The 15,742-nt window shown below is 48.6% G+C and overlaps 1 protein-coding gene across 1 annotated transcript in view; it reads left to right on the top strand.

Moving 5' to 3' along the window:
- Positions 1 to 15,742, top strand: part of LOC144786174 (voltage-dependent T-type calcium channel subunit alpha-1H-like) — a 1,055,750-nt gene that overhangs the window by 946,981 nt on the left and 93,027 nt on the right. The window contains exon 28 of the mRNA XM_078665169.1: positions 1,351 to 1,429. Coding sequence (XP_078521295.1) covers positions 1,351 to 1,429 — 79 coding nt within the window. The remainder of the gene's footprint in view (positions 1 to 1,350; positions 1,430 to 15,742) is intronic.

Raw genomic sequence — 15,742 nt, forward strand, 5'->3', positions numbered from 1 at the left:
ACTGTACTAAGGGCAAGCCAGGGATTCCTCAAAAAGACCAGCACACCTTTTAGCAGTTGGATTGTTTGGGTTTTGTGGGCACACAGCTACAGCTGCGATTAAGACTGTGGCTTCAGTTCCCTTGCTTAACATTCCAGTGTTCTACACTTGGTAAAGTCATATACTGAATCTACTAAAGCTTTACACCTGACGTAGCAGGCTCTACCTCATATTAAAGGCCTGCTCCAGCTTTAACAAGGGAGCAGGTCTTTAATGGCTGGTGCAGCCTGCTACGGAGGGCTCTTAGGTTATCAGAACACTCCGCCCCTAGAGGCCTCTTAGAACCTGAGGGGGTTTAAATCCCCTCGGGCTCAGAGAGGTCTTTGTTCACAGCAACAGCTGTGAAATGAAAAACACATTGGAATGTTACTCTCTGGACGTCTACCATCCATTAGAACCCGGAGCACTCCATTGTCTTCAATGAAGCACCAAACATTCCAACATTCCAATGTTCTAATTAACATTAGAACATTGGAATGTTGGGAGCTCCATTGCAGACAATGGAGTGCTCCCTGCTTCTACGGGCCGGTAAAGACCCGCAGAGCAACATTCTAATGTTCTTCAAAGGCTTCTCGAAGCTCGAGGGGATTTATATCCCCTCGAGCTTCAAGAACCCTTTGTTTAATTTGTTAGAACATTCTGCCCTCTAGTGGCAGAATGTTCTAATAGCCTTATAGCCCTTCGTAGCAGGGCTATACAGCTATTAAAGTCCCGCTGTCTTGTTAAAGTCCCTCGGCTTTGGCTCGGGTCTTTAACGATTCAGCGGGCCTTTAATAGCCGGTATAGCCCGCTACGGCGGACTATAAGGCTACATTAAAGCCCCTCACATGGAGATTGATGCCTCTCACCTTGTAAAATTGGACTTTTGTTGATTTGAATAGGTAGCATGTTGTTTACCACAAAGGAGCTAGTCTGTGTTTCTATTTTGTCATAGAATGGGAGTGATTTGTTTTCTTGTTATCATGTTGTTATGTAATTTGCCCAGAGAACCTTATTAAAATGTTAATGTAATGTTAATCCTATCAAATGTGCGTGCTCTACTGATATTTTCCACAGTCCTTTGACCGTGTAAAGTTGTTCTGCATATAATGCTGAGAACAGAAGTATTTTGTATATAATATTTTGAGCTTAATGGTATCATTCTTTTTAAAGATAACCTTTACAGTTTTGATGAAACTCTAGAGTAAATCTCTTTAGCATGTAGTTATGCTGCATGCCAATGGAACTTATCCATGAGGTTCATTCACCCTGTTCAGTTCATCATAGAACCCAGCTACACCTAATTCTTCTTCTTGTTTTCTCCTTGTGTAGGTAGGAAACCTTGGCCTACTTTTTATGCTGCTGTTTTTTATCTATGCTGCCCTGGGAGTGGAGTTGTTTGGGAAACTAGGTGAGTAATGCTCTCTCTCTGTTCACACAGCATCCTTTTCCTCCAGGCATTCAAATCTGCTTGATCCCTTCCTTTAGGCAGCCATCACCTGTGATGCCACTGTAATAGCAGGCCAGGAGTAGAAAGCTTTCCTTTGCTTCAGGGTTTCAAAACAAAATCGACGGCTGTGATCGCCAGGGGCAACAACAAAGAGTGAGCTATCCGCAGCGCGCTAGCCGTGGGCGGGAGCTGGGCTTGTGAGCCGCACATGGAGCAGGCAGATGGGACTTAGGGAACATTGGCTTAACATCTTAATTTGGGGCAGGCACTGTGAACCAATGGCGTTTACCTTCTTGATAGAGGAAATTGATGTTTCTGCTAGGGTAACAGTGTGAATTCCACTATACATATTATGGCTTGTTATTGTTTGACACATCCTTCTCTTTTATGCTGGTAAACTACTTCGCCTAAATTTTTGGGGTTTTGAATGGCAATTGATCGCATCCTCAGTCTTTACTTAGTCCTTTGGAGGCATTTCTCATACAGTTATATGTGTGTGCGATTAAGGTGCATTTGAGTGTGTGTGTGTGTTGTACCTGCATGTCTGTGTGTACACGTGTCTGAGTGGGTTTCTTTGTGTAAGTGTCCAGGAACAATACCTCTTGAAACCATTAGACAAACTATGAGTATAGTAGGTATATGTGGGAAATGGTTCCTGTGATGGCAGCTTTGAAGTTGCCTCAGATTTCATAAATGTTTCTCCTTGAAACGATCAAATAAAAAACAAAGACTTTAATATAAAAATGTGCTGATGGATACTACACACTTTTGAAACTGTATACTTCATTGAAGTCAATATGCAAAATATTTGTACATCGTTGATGTGCTTTTTCAAAGGAATGTAGTGACAGTGCAATCATCTGAAATTTGAATTTTAACACAGGGGGCATATTTATTAAAAAGTCACACAACCCAACCCAAAAAACAACTGTGCTGCATTGTGTGACAGGGAGAGGGCAGGAAAGCGCCATATCTACTAACACAACTTCCTGCCTAAAATCATTCCTCTGAGTCTATTTCCTCTTTCTATATGTGCTGCAGAATGTAGCACAAATTGAAAGCAGTAAAACAAGAAGGAATAAACATATTTCTTCTTGTTGCACCTCACCTGGGATGGTATAGCATTATGAAGCATTCCCAGGTTTACAAGCCTTAGTAAATCTGGGAATGCACCAAAGTCCACTGGTGAATGCATATACACACCTACAATCCACCCAGGAACCCTTTCCTAGGGCAGAGCATTTCAAGGCAGTGACTGGCGCTGCTTTGCATTACTCCAGATTCAATGAGCCACAAAAAGCCAACAAGGTGGCTTTGCGTTGCTCAGTAAATTTCACTGAAGCCCTTGCGTTGCCTTGCCCCGCCTTGCTCCACCTTGCGTGCTGCAATGGCAACACAAGGGCTTCGTGCATCTGAGCCCAAAGATCTCATCAGGGCTATAAAGTTCAATCAAGTTTGCGCTATATAAAACTCTATAAATAAATAAATCAATCAGGTTTCTTTTATAGTGCGACTACTCACCCATGAGGGTCTCAAGGCACTGAGGGGTGGTAGGATCTGCGGTTCAGTCAAAGAGCCAGGTCTTCAGGTACTTCCTTAATCGAGGCAGCAATGGTGATTGCCTGAGGTGCAGAGGCAGGGAGTTCCAGGTCTTCACAGTGAGGTATCAGAAGGATCTTGCTCCATCCGTGGTCTTGCGGATCCATGGAATGGTGGCCAGAGCCAGTTGGGCAGAGCAGAGATGTCAGGTGGGAGTGTAGAAGTGGAGGCAGTGGTTGAGGTATGCAGGTACGGCGCTGTGCAGAACTTTGTAGGTGTGTGTGAGCAGCTTTACGGTAATTCTTTTGTTGATAGGTAGCCAGTGAAGGTCTCTCAGGTGGCCGGTGATGTGGCTGCGGCGTAAAATGTTCAGGATGAGTCTGGTGGAGGCGTTCTGGATGTTCTGCAGTTTTTTGGGGAGATTCTGGGTGGTGCTGGCATAGAGTGCATTGCCGTAGTAGAGTATTCAGCTGACGCGCGCGTGGGTGACCGTTTTCCTGGACTCACTGGGGATCTACTTGAAGATTTTACGAAGCAGGTGGAACATGTGGAAGCAGGAGAACAAAATGGCATTGATTTGGCAGTTCATTGAGAGCGAGGAGTACAGGATGATGCTGCTGTTTCGTGTGTGGTCCATGGGTGTGGGGGGTTACAAGCGCTGTGGGCCACCAGGAGTCGTCCCATGTGGCGTTGATTTAAATAAATGCGAATTGAGTTATACAATGTTCAATTGTTTAGTGGCCCACACTGCATAAAACTTAATGGCAGCCTGTAAAGCCACATTGGGGGGCTGGGGTGTGGTATGGGTGCGAGGATTACTGCCTCAGTGGTGGCACTTCCTGTTGGACCTAGGTTTTCCAAGTCTACATAAGGTAGCTTGGCACAGTAGTGGCTACAGCTAACTCAAGGCATTGGTTAAGTGCTTACAAGTCTCACTCACAGTAACTCAGTGATGAACCACTAAAATAAAAGACACAACACCAATGTTTGGAAAAATACCGTTACCTTTTATAAAAATAATATGACTCTTTTCTGGATCTGCTTTTGGACAGGAATAATACGCAATTACTTTACACCTTGTTCATGAATCTCAAATCACACTTCAATACTTTTCCCGGTTAGATTATAAGAATCAAAGGTACATTTGTGGTCAGTTGCTGTTCAGGTCACAATACACTTCATTACTATAAGATTACAGAAAGGAAAGTGCAGTCTACAATGTCAATATGTCTTTCAACAACTCATAAACAAGTACATTACCCCACAGCTCTTGAGTATCTGCTCAACTCAACAGACCTCTACTGGATGTAAATCTTCACAGCATAACCCACCAGTTATGTAGCTAAAAGGAAGACACAGTAGAATTAGCAAGGCTCCCCTCTAGTTAATTTACAGGCTGCACCTTTCTGGTAGAGAATCTACTCCCTCAATTAACATTAGTCTGTAAGGGTTTTTACTCAGGAACCTTGTAGTTCCCTGCACACCTTTCTCCTCTCTCCTCTGAGTTAATTATCGGATATTTTAATATGGGCTGGGCAGTTCACTAGCCCCCTTCCTCGAGTCAGGCTTCCTTGGTCTGTTCAGTTAGTCGTTTGGGGCGTAGCCCCACTGTTCCGCTTTCTAGGCACTCGGTGCTGCCGCCTCCCGCTCCCACACTACCCGGCTTACTTGGGGTTTGTAGGCGTGTCAGCGGGTGTGTCCTCTTCGCGCGATGGAGCCTGGAAGCAGTCGGGCAGACGGGGGAAGACAGGAAAGGCTTTCCCCGCCCGAGGTTTCCTACCACGACGTCCGCTGTGGCGCTTCTGCCTCCTCCGAGGGGTCCGATGACTGGAGCTCCGACGCGGCGCTCCTCTGGTGACGCGACCGGCTCTCTTCAGGCGGCACACTTCACCACCGGGCATGCGCGGAAGCGCTCGCTCTTCTCCCGCCTCTGCACGGCCGCTCACAGGAAGGACGCTGCTCACCTCGGGGTCGCTGCTCTTCTGGGCCTGCCCGACCCTAGGCCCCTCCTGCCTCCACGATAGTGTTCCCGCTGAGGACATGCGCGGAAGCGCTTTCTTCTTCGATTAACGCGGCTGGTGCCCCCGGGGTCCCACAGCCGATCGGAGCAGCGCCACTGCTCTTCCCCAGTCACTTCCCTCACCGGCTTCACAGGAAGGAGGTTTTCAAGCAGCGCTCACGCTCTTTAGGTCTTCTAAGGCTTCACAGACCCACAGCTTCCCCAGAGCACGACAAGGAACTTCAGCCGCGTCACGGGGCTCACAGCTGTTCTTCCACGCTGGTAGGTGAAATTGGAAGTGTGGGAAATCCTCTTTTAAGAGCTCCCTGACAGGGTTCACGGGGGCTCAGGTTAAGAAGGGTCTTCCTTCACACGCAGGGTGCTTTTCTTCTTAATAGTTGATGTATGGGGAGGGATTGGTCAGAGGCTGAAGGGGGAACGTCTCTCTGAAGTGACTGTCTGCCTCCAAGACAAACTAGCTGCTCTCAGTGCGTCCACCTCCTCTCACCACTGCCTCACTCCTCCACTCTTGGGTCAGCACAAAATGGCTGCTGGTCACTGGCCTTATATAGGGTGGCCTGAGACCTGCAGAAGTCTCTGGTTGATTCTAGAAAGTTCCCTATGTTAGCCTATGGGCCTGTCCTCCAGTAGTGTCCGTTATGGCAGTTGGTGGACACCATTTTAGGTTTCTGGAGGTCCCTAGATTTTCAAGGGGCCTGACTAGGCCTCACAGGTTATGAGGGAAAAATGGCGTCATAGCCAAGGAACACCTAGCCCCCTGACAGCATTGAAAAATCCGGATGGACGTATATGTAAAAAATAAAAATAGAAACTCTGGGAGGCTAAGGGGGACAAAAATAAATAATAATGGTTAGAGTATCCCCAGAAGCAGACAGGTCTAACACGCGTCCCCCCCAGCTGAAAGTGGGGAGAACTACCCAACCCCTTGGGAGTCCTCATCACTAAGGCGGAAGTACCTGGATAGACCGTCTGCATTGGCATGGTCCGTCCCAGGTCGATGTTCCACCCTAAAGTCCATTCCCTGTAGGGAGATGGACCACCTCAGCAACTTGGGATTCTCCCCCTTCATTTGCATCAGCCAACGAAGGGGGCGGTGGTCAGTCTGAACTAGGAAGTGCGAGCCAAACAAGTATGGCCGCAGCTTCTTCAGAGCCCAAACCACCGCAAAGGCTTCTCTCTCAATTGTACTCCACCTCCTTTCCCTGGGGAGTAGTCTCCTAGACAGGAAGACCACGGGTTGATCCAAGCCCTCATCATTTAGCTGCGATAACACTGCCCCAATGCCATGTTCTGACGCATCTGTTTGGACAATGAATTCTCTAGCAAAATCAGGGGCCTTGAGAATGGGAGCGGAACACAATGCTTGTTTCAAGGTCATGAAGGCTCGCTGGCAAGCCTCCGTCCAGACTACCCGTCGGGGTTGCTTCTTGGAAGTAAGTTCAGTGAGGGGTGCCACAATAGTGCCATACCCCTTCACGAAGCGACGGTAGTATCCAGTGAGGCCCAGGAAGGCTCGGACCTCTGTTTGAGTCTTGGGGGGCTCCCAGGCGATGATAGCCTCAATCTTTGCCTGGAGGGGCTGCACCGTCCCTCTGCCCACCAAGTGACCTAGGTACACCACCGACCCCTGTCCGATCTGACACTTGCTGGCCTTGATGGTCAAGCCAGCCTGTTGCAGGGCATGAAGAACAGCTTGCAGGTGCTGCAAATGGTCCTCCCAGCTGCTACTGAAGACAGCAATGTCATCCAGGTATGCAGCAGAAAAAGCTTCCATTCCAGAAAGGACCCTGTTCACCAGCCGCTGAAAAGTGGCAGGGGCATTCTTGAGCCCAAAGGGCATCACACGAAATTGGTAGTGTCCCTGAGGTGTAGAGAAGGCTGACCTTTCCTTCGCCTCCTCAGTAAGGGAAATCTGCCAGTACCCTGAAGTTAGGTCAAAGGTACTTAAGTATTGAGCAGCTCCCAGCCGGTCAATAAGCTCATCCGCCCGTGGGATGGGATGTGCGTCAGTTTTGGTTACTGAATTCAAGCCTCGGTAGTCCACACAGAATCTCAATTCAGGTGTGGTGCCTGGTGGGGCAGCTTTTGGTACCAAAACCACCGGGCTAGACCAAGGGCTACCAGAAGGTTCAATCACCCCTAGCTCCAGCATCTTGGCGACTTCACTTTTGATGCTGGCCTTCACCTTGTCCGACAGCCGGTAGATTTTAGATTTCACAGGTGGGCTGTCTCCTGTGTCCACGTCATGGGTACACAGGTGGGTCCTACCTGGGACAAGGGAGAACAGAGGAGAAAATTGCTCCAGGATCTGGCGGCAATCACTCTGCTGTTCAGGAGTCAGGGATGGCGAGAAAATCACTCCCTCCACCGACCCATCCTTTTCTTGGGTCGAGAGAAGATCAGGGAGAGGTTCACTTTCTTCTTCCTCTGCTCCATCGGTTACCAGCATTAAGACAACCTCGGGCCTCTCATGATGGGGCTTGAGGCGATTGGCATGCAGCACCCTGTGGGGCTGCCTCGGGGTCTTAAGATCCACCAAATAGGTGGACTTCCCCTTTTTCTCCAAAACCTCAAAGGGGCCTGTCCAACGGTCCTGGAGGGCATTTAGCTCTCCAGGTTCCATTACCCACACTTTCTGTCCAGGCTCCAGTTCCACTGGGTGAGCGTTGTGGTCATACCACTCTTTCATAACTGCTTGGCTGGCCTCCAAGTTGTCTGAAGCTTGCTTCCACAACTTAGCCATTTGGCTCCGGAAGGCCAGCATGTAGCTCACCACGTCCTGGGGAAGCTTCCTGGGAGTCTGTTCCCATCCGTCTTTCACCAGGCTGAGAGGTCCCCTTACAGGGTGCCCGTACAAAAGTTCGAAGGGGCTGAAGCCCACTCCCTTCTGTGGCACTTCCCTGTAGGAAAACAAGAGACAGGGTAGGAGGATGTCCCATTTCCTCCGCAGGCTCTCAGGTAGACTCCGTATCATACCTTTCAAGGTTTTGTTAAACCTTTCCACAAGACCATTGGTTTGTGGGTGATAAGGAGTGGTAAACCGATAGGTAACGCCGCACTCCTTCCACATAGCCCGCATGTATGCTGACAGGAAGTTAGTCCCCCTGTCGGACACAACCTCCTTGGGGAAACCCACTCGGGTGAAGATCCCCATCAGGGCCCTTGCCACTGCAGGTGCAGTGATGGTCCTCAGAGGTATTGCCTCTGGGTACCGTGTGGCATGATCCACCAAAACCAGTATGAACCGGTGTCCAGCTGAAGTTGGTGGATCCAATGGCCCTACAATGTCGATGCCCACCCTCTCAAAGGGGGTGCTAACGACAGGTAGTGGTTCCAGGGGAGCTTTTAGCTTCACCCCTGTTTTCCCACTGGCTTGGCAAGACACACACGTCCGACAATATGTATCCGACGCCACTTTCATTCGAGGCCAGTAGAAGTGGGGGACAAGCCAGGCAAAGGTCTTGTCCTGTCCTAGGTGTCCTGCCAATGGTATCTCATGAGCCAGTTCCAGTAGAAAGGCTCTAAAGCATTGAGGGACCACCAAGGCCCTGGTTGAACCATGTCCAGGTGCCTTGGGCTCACTGTAGAGGAGTCCATCCTCCCAGTAAATCTGGTAGCTCCCTTCAATGTTCCCTGCTGCCTGGGCTTTGGCCTGTTGCCGCAGCCCCTCGAGAGTAGGACACTCCTTCTGAGCTTTGCAGAACTCTTCCCGGGAAGGACCTCCCTCCACATGCCATTCAGTAGGGATGGGTAGGTTTTCCAGGGAAGCGACATTCTCCCCTGTGGACTCCAGATCCACCTCCGCAGGTGGCCCGGCGGTCTCACGCGGTGGAGATGTCGAGGCAGGGTCCTCCGGCCTCCTGTCCTTCTCCTCTCTGGCAGCCGGCTGGGCCATTGTTCCAGGCTCCAGCGTAAGTGAACTCCCCCTTCGGGCAGTCGCGGACCTTGTGCTGACACAAGTCCAGTGAGGAGGTCCCAGCATCTCAGAGTGAGTCTGGTACTCCACCCTCCTCCAAGCATTGTGCTCCATATCATTCCCTAACAGGCAGTCAACAGGCACGGCAGGGCTTACGGCAACTTGAAGTGGACCTGCAACCCCTCCCCACTCAAAGGGAACCTCAGCCACAGGGTAGTGGCCCAATCTGCCGTCAGCCATTACGGCGGGATGGAGTACATCCGGAATGACCTGCTCTGGAGACACCAGCTGACTCCTTACCATAGTCATGCTGGCTCCTGTATCTCTCAGAGCCTCCCCTCTACGGCCATTGATGGTGACCCACTGCTCATACTTAGTAGTATTAGAGGGCAGTTGGGTCTTTGGAACCATCTCCTCATCTCCCAGGGACACTAAAGTGACACCCGCCCGCTCCCCTCCGTTACCCAAAGGCATCTCCTCCCCGAGCACTACACTAGTTATTCCCGGGGCTTTTCCTCCAGTGGGAGGGGGTGGTCTTTTTGGGCATCTCACATCTCCTTTATAGTGTCCCACACCACCACACTCAAAACAATGAACAACCCTTGGCTGCTGGCTTTGGCCAGGGGTAGGGTTGCGAGGGGGGTTATTCCTAGGGATGAATCCTCTTCCCCTTCCTTGTGAAGTATTTTGTGGCCCTTTAGAGAACTCCCTCTTAGTTTCCCCTCCCTCTTTCTTCTGGGGGGCGCCCTGTCCATGCTTCTGGGAATCCCCTCCAGTCCCCTTAGTCGACACCCGGGTACTAACCCAGATGTCCGCCTCCTCAGCAAGCTTCCTGGGGCTGGTCAGCTTGCTGTCCACCAGATGCTGTTGTAGTTCGGGAAGACATTTCTCGAGTAGGTGTTCCTTGAGTATGAGGTCATATAAACCCTCATAGTCCCCTACCTCGCTGCCTCTCACCCAACCCTCCAGGGCCTTCCTGGCGTAATCCAAAAAATCTACCCAGTTCTGCGTGCCTAGTTTGTGGCTGCCCCGGAACTTTTGCCTATACTTCTCAGGGGTCAACCCAAACTTTCTTAACAGCGCTGACTTCATAGCCGGGTAGTAGGTCTGTTCACTATGTTCTAGGGCCAACAAGGTATCCCTGCCAGTGGGGGGCATGTATTTATATAACCCACCCCCCCAGTGGACTTCCAAGATCCCATGGGCCCTCAGTGAGACCTCGTAGGCGGCTAGCCATTTGGCAATGTCATCACTGGGTACATAGCATGCCATAATATCTTTTGGTAGGTAAGGTCTGGGTTCTCTGATGTTGGTCTGGGTATCGCTGCCACCATTCTCTGATTTGGGGGATCCTCGGTTTAGGGCTTGTAAATCCATCTCTTTGATGGTCCGCTCATGCGCCAACCTCTTATCCTCCCTTTCCATGTCCATCCTGGCTAGTTCTATTCTCAACCTCCTCTCTTCCCTCCTATCTTCTAGCTCGGCTTCGGTTAAGCCCCTGTCTGAAACGCTGCTGCTTGCCCTTGAAGGTATCCTGGGACCTGTCAGAAGATTCCGTCTCCCCATTTGGTTCAGCAATGCAGCCTCAGTAACAGTGTCCCCATCACCCACTTCCGTTTCTGGTTCCTCCCTTAGACGAGCTTCCACCCATGCCCTTATGCTTGTCAGCAACTCTCCTTTCTTGGCACCTTTATTAAAAAATACCCCTTTCTGCTGACACCAATCCCTGAGTTGGGCCACAGTATTGGCTTCCAGCTCTTTGAGATTCACCTCCATCTTTGCCATGGTATAAAATTACTCACAGGAGAAAACCACGAAGTGACCTGAGGTTAACCTCCACCCACCACCAGAAATAAATTTAGAAAAAACAAAAATTAGATTAGGAGGGCCGCAGGGAGAAAACTCCAGGTGGGGTCCCGTGGTTGGCACTGCGTTACTACTAAGTGAGTTTAAGCACAAATCCGTGATCCCACCGCTGAAACACCAATTATGTTGGACCTAGGTTTTCCAAGTCTACATAAGGTAGCTTGGCACAGTAGTGGCTACAGCTAACTCAAGGCATTGGTTAAGTGCTTACAAGTCTCACTCACAGTAACTCAGTGATGAACCACTAAAATAAAAGACACAACACCAATGTTTGGAAAAATACCGTTACCTTTTATAAAAATAATATGACTCTTTTCTGGATCTGCTTTTGGACAGGAATAATACGCAATTACTTTACACCTTGTTCATGAATCTCAAATCACACTTCAATACTTTTCCCGGTTAGATTATAAAATCAAAGGTACATTTGTGGTCAGTTGCTGTTCAGGTCACAATACACTTCATTACTATAAGATTACAGAAAGGAAAGTGCAGTCTACAATGTCAATATGTCTTTCAACTACTCATAAACAAGTACATTACCCCACAGCTCTTGAGTATCTGCTCAACTCAACAGACCTCTACTGGATGTAAATCTTCAAAGCATAACCCACCAGTTATGTAGCTAAAAGGAAGACACAGTAGAATTAGCAAGGCTCCCCTCTAGTTAATTTACAGGCTGCACCTTTCTGGTAGAGAATCTACTCCCTCAATTAACATTAGTCTGTAAGGGTTTTTACTCAGGAACCTTGTAGTTCCCTGCACACCTTTCTCCTCTCTCCTCTGAGTTAATTATCGGATATTTTAATATGGGCTGGGCAGTTCACTAGCCCCCTTCCTCGAGTCAGGCTTCCTTGGTCTGTTCAGTTAGTCGTTTGGGGCGTAGCCCCACTGTTCCGCTTTCTAGGCACTCGGTGCTGCCGCCTCCCGCTCCCACACTACCCGGCTTACTTGGGGTTTGTAGGCGTGTCAGCGGGTGTGTCGCTGCTCACCTCGGGGTCGCTGCTCTTCTGGGCCTGCCCGACCCTAGGCCCCTCCTGCCTCCACGATAGTGTTCCCGCTGAGGACATGCGCGGAAGCGCTTTCTTCTTCGATTAACGCGGCTGGTGCCCCCGGGGTCCCACAGCCGATCGGAGCAGCGCCACTGCTCTTCCCCAGTCACTTCCCTCACCGGCTTCACAGGAAGGAGGTTTTCAAGCAGCGCTCACGCTCTTTAGGTCTTCTAAGGCTTCACAGACCCACAGCTTCCCCAGAGCACGACAAGGAACTTCAGCCGCGTCACGGGGCTCACAGCTGTTCTTCCACGCTGGTAGGTGAAATTGGAAGTGTGGGAAATCCTCTTTTAAGAGCTCCCTGACAGGGTTCACGGGGGCTCAGGTTAAGAAGGGTCTTCCTTCACACGCAGGGTGCTTTTCTTCTTAATAGTTGATGTATGGGGAGGGATTGGTCAGAGGCTGAAGGGGGAACGTCTCTCTGAAGTGACTGTCTGCCTCCAAGACAAACTAGCTGCTCTCAGTGCGTCCACCTCCTCTCACCACTGCCTCACTCCTCCACTCTTGGGTCAGCACAAAATGGCTGCTGGTCACTGGCCTTATATAGGGTGGCCTGAGACCTGCAGAAGTCTCTGGTTGATTCTAGAAAGTTCCCTATGTTAGCCTATGGGCCTGTCCTCCAGTAGTGTCCGTTATGGCAGTTGGTGGACACCATTTTAGGTTTCTGGAGGTCCCTAGATTTTCAAGGGGCCTGACTAGGCCTCACAGGTTATGAGGGAAAAATGGCGTCATAGCCAAGGAACACCTAGCCCCCTGACAGCATTGAAAAATCCGGATGGACGTATATGTAAAAAATAAAAATAGAAACTCTGGGAGGCTAAGGGGGACAAAAATAAATAATAATGGTTAGAGTATCCCCAGAAGCAGACAGGTCTAACACTTCCCATATACCTTTGGGTTGGAAAAGGAAAAACTCTTCCGGGTATTCACACGCTTTAGAAGTATTAATAATATAACATAACTCTCCCACCCCATGACGGGGCATGTATTTTGTGATTGCATCCCCCATCCAAGGGGTCTGGAGTATTCCTGGGGCATTTTATACATCTTCTTTGTTAGACCTGGTATCCTTCTCATGGTTTCCCCAGTCTTTTTGCCTCTACCTCCTGTGCTTTTGATTGTGTGCTGGACTTTGTTTTTGCTTGTTTGTGTACTCTGAGCACTTTACCACTGCTGATCAGTGCAAAAGTGCAAGTGCTTCCTGTGTAAATTATGTTTGGGATTGGTTATCATGGCTGGCATATTTGATTTACTGGTTAGTCCCTAGTAAAATACACGTGGGTGCCCAGGGCCTGTAAATCAAATGCCACTAGTGTACCTGCAGCACTGATTGTGCCACCCACATGAGTAGCCCTGCCAGGACCAAACCTTCCCCTTTACTACATGTAAGGCACACCTAAGGTAGGCCCAAGGTACCCCTGTGGGTGTGGTGCCATGTATGTGAAAGGTTGGACCTTTACTGGTGTGTTTTACATGTCCTGACAGTGAAATGCTGCCAATTTCGTTTTTCACTATTGCAAGAGATATCTCTCCCATAGGTTATCATTTGAGATGCCTTGTAACATCTGGCAAGTGTAACTTTCAATTGGGAAGAGGTAGAAAATTGGAGTTTGTACTGCCTGATTCCAGAATTTAAAAATACATCTATTAGTGAAGGTGGTTTTTAAATTGTGTGTTTGAAAATGCCACTTTTAGAAAGGGGGAATTTTCTTGCTTAACATCCTGTGCCTCTGCCTGCCTGTGGAATCAAAGTCTGGTTAAGACTGACAGCTGGGTTGTTTGTGCATTCACTCTAGACAGTCACACAAATAGAGCTGAGCTGTGCCCTGCATATCCTGATGCCCCATCACCAGGCCAATGGGCCTTCCTGAGCTAGAGTGGTGGGAGGAGTTGTCACTGACACCTGACTAGGGCTGTGACTTGCCTCTCACGATGCTGTCTCCACCCTTCGGTAGTGTGTCTGGATCCAAGGCAAGAGTTTCTGGACAACAAAGATTTTCCTTTGAAGTATGCCTACTTCAAAGGTCAAAAGCGGTATGAGTATTGGACATGTAACTCCACATCTTTAGAACACTTCTTGACTGAGGACTCTGCCAAGAAGAAGAGCTGAAGGGCTGTCAGGAGGAGTACTGCCCCATTTTGGTGTGTGGCTTTGCTGGGTTGGCCGGCAGTTGCTGCTTCTATCTGTGAGCAATGAAAGAACTGGACTTTGCTTTCTTGTATCCTGCTTTTCCAAGGTTCGCCAAGACTTGTGTGTGCTTGTCTCATTTTGGAAGTCCCAGGGCCATCAAAGACTTCAAATGCATCAGCTCTGAACTCCACTGCTGGGAGTTCTGATCTGCCAAGTGGTGCTTATTCCAGTTCTGGGCCCTTTGACGTGGTTCTGCTGCTTCAAGACTTGAAATCCATGCATCGCCCTTCCAGCACTGTTTTTCCTGCCGCAAGCTTTCTGTGTGGTTGAAAAACCATTGCCACAGCGCGGCTGAAAAATCGACGCAGTGCCTGTTCGGCCCGAAGAACCAATGCAGTTCAAATCCAGTTCACTGACTTTCCGACGTCCGAGACCCCCGCTCCAACTTCAACCCAGGCCTTGCTGTCCAGCTGGTGGAATCAATGTATCACCTGTCTGCATGAGCGGAAATGGATGTAGAGCCTGTTTTGCTGCCACATCAACCTGCAGTGCCTGGATTTTCTCACACATCACACCTGTGCACCAAGTTTCCAACAAATCACCCCACCAAAAGGAGTCGCCTCTGGAAATCGACGCATCGCTTTACCTCGCAGTAAGGAATTGGCACAACACTTCTTATGCGTGCAGAAGAACTGACGCATCCATTCCCCTGGGACTCAAGAACCAACGCATCACTGTGTTTTATGACGCTTTCCTCCTTTGTGGCTGTTTTTCTAATTGGATTTTGATGCATCAAAGGTACTTTACGTTAAAATCAATGCATCCATAGAGTTCTATGGACCAGAATTGAAAAGTGATATTTTTTGTTATGTATGTTGGTGAATTTATGTTGTTTTGGTCTTGTTTGGTTTAGATAAAGAGTGTTTATTTTTCTAAACTGGCGTGGTGTCCATTTGTGTGTTACTGTATGTTATGTACAAATACTTTACATATTTCCTCTGAGATAAGCCTGACTGCTCGTGCCAATCTGTCAAGTGGGTGAGCAGGGATTATCTTGGGTGTGTAACTCCCTTAAACTGACTAGAAGGAAGGATCCCTACTTGGACAGGGTGCATACCACAGCCAATTTGAAACCCCCATTTCTAACACTCTTTAACGTTCATCTTGGAGCTAACTATACTTTCTGTGTAGGGTGGTGCACAGGTAGCTCATCCCACCAGGACATTTCCGTCTCTTAATGTTTCTGTAATGAGGAACACAGTCACAGTTGCCCCCTCATTTGTTTCAGTAAACACTCACATGCAAATAAGGTAATACCCAGTTTACCTTTCACAGGAACCAATTTGAGCCCATACTACATATATTACAGAAAGGGTCATGTAAGCATCTGCAGCCCCATCTCTAAAACCTAGGACCTTTCAGTGTGCAGAGTTTAATTAGCGTAGAATCCAGCTAAAAAAGAATGGCTTTTTAAACGTCGCTGTTAGGTATTTCATTGTTTCATAAAGCTAGATAAATGTCTAGTACTATATGGATTTCACACTGATCGTAGGAAACACATTTTGTGTAAAATATGGTTGCTAATAAGAAAATGTAAAGAGTATCAATCCTTTATGAAAATGAGAAAACCTTGTGATGCAAAGCACTCTACCAAGTAAAATTTGCATACACTACCATATTAACATTTAATTTTGAACACAAAATGAGAACATATATCAATGAATCAGTCCCCACTGTAAATCAGAATATA

The sequence above is a fragment of the Lissotriton helveticus genome, chromosome 10 (genome assembly GCF_964261635.1).
Source record: "Lissotriton helveticus chromosome 10, aLisHel1.1, whole genome shotgun sequence".
NCBI classification, from domain to species: Eukaryota; Metazoa; Chordata; class Amphibia; order Caudata; family Salamandridae; genus Lissotriton; species Lissotriton helveticus.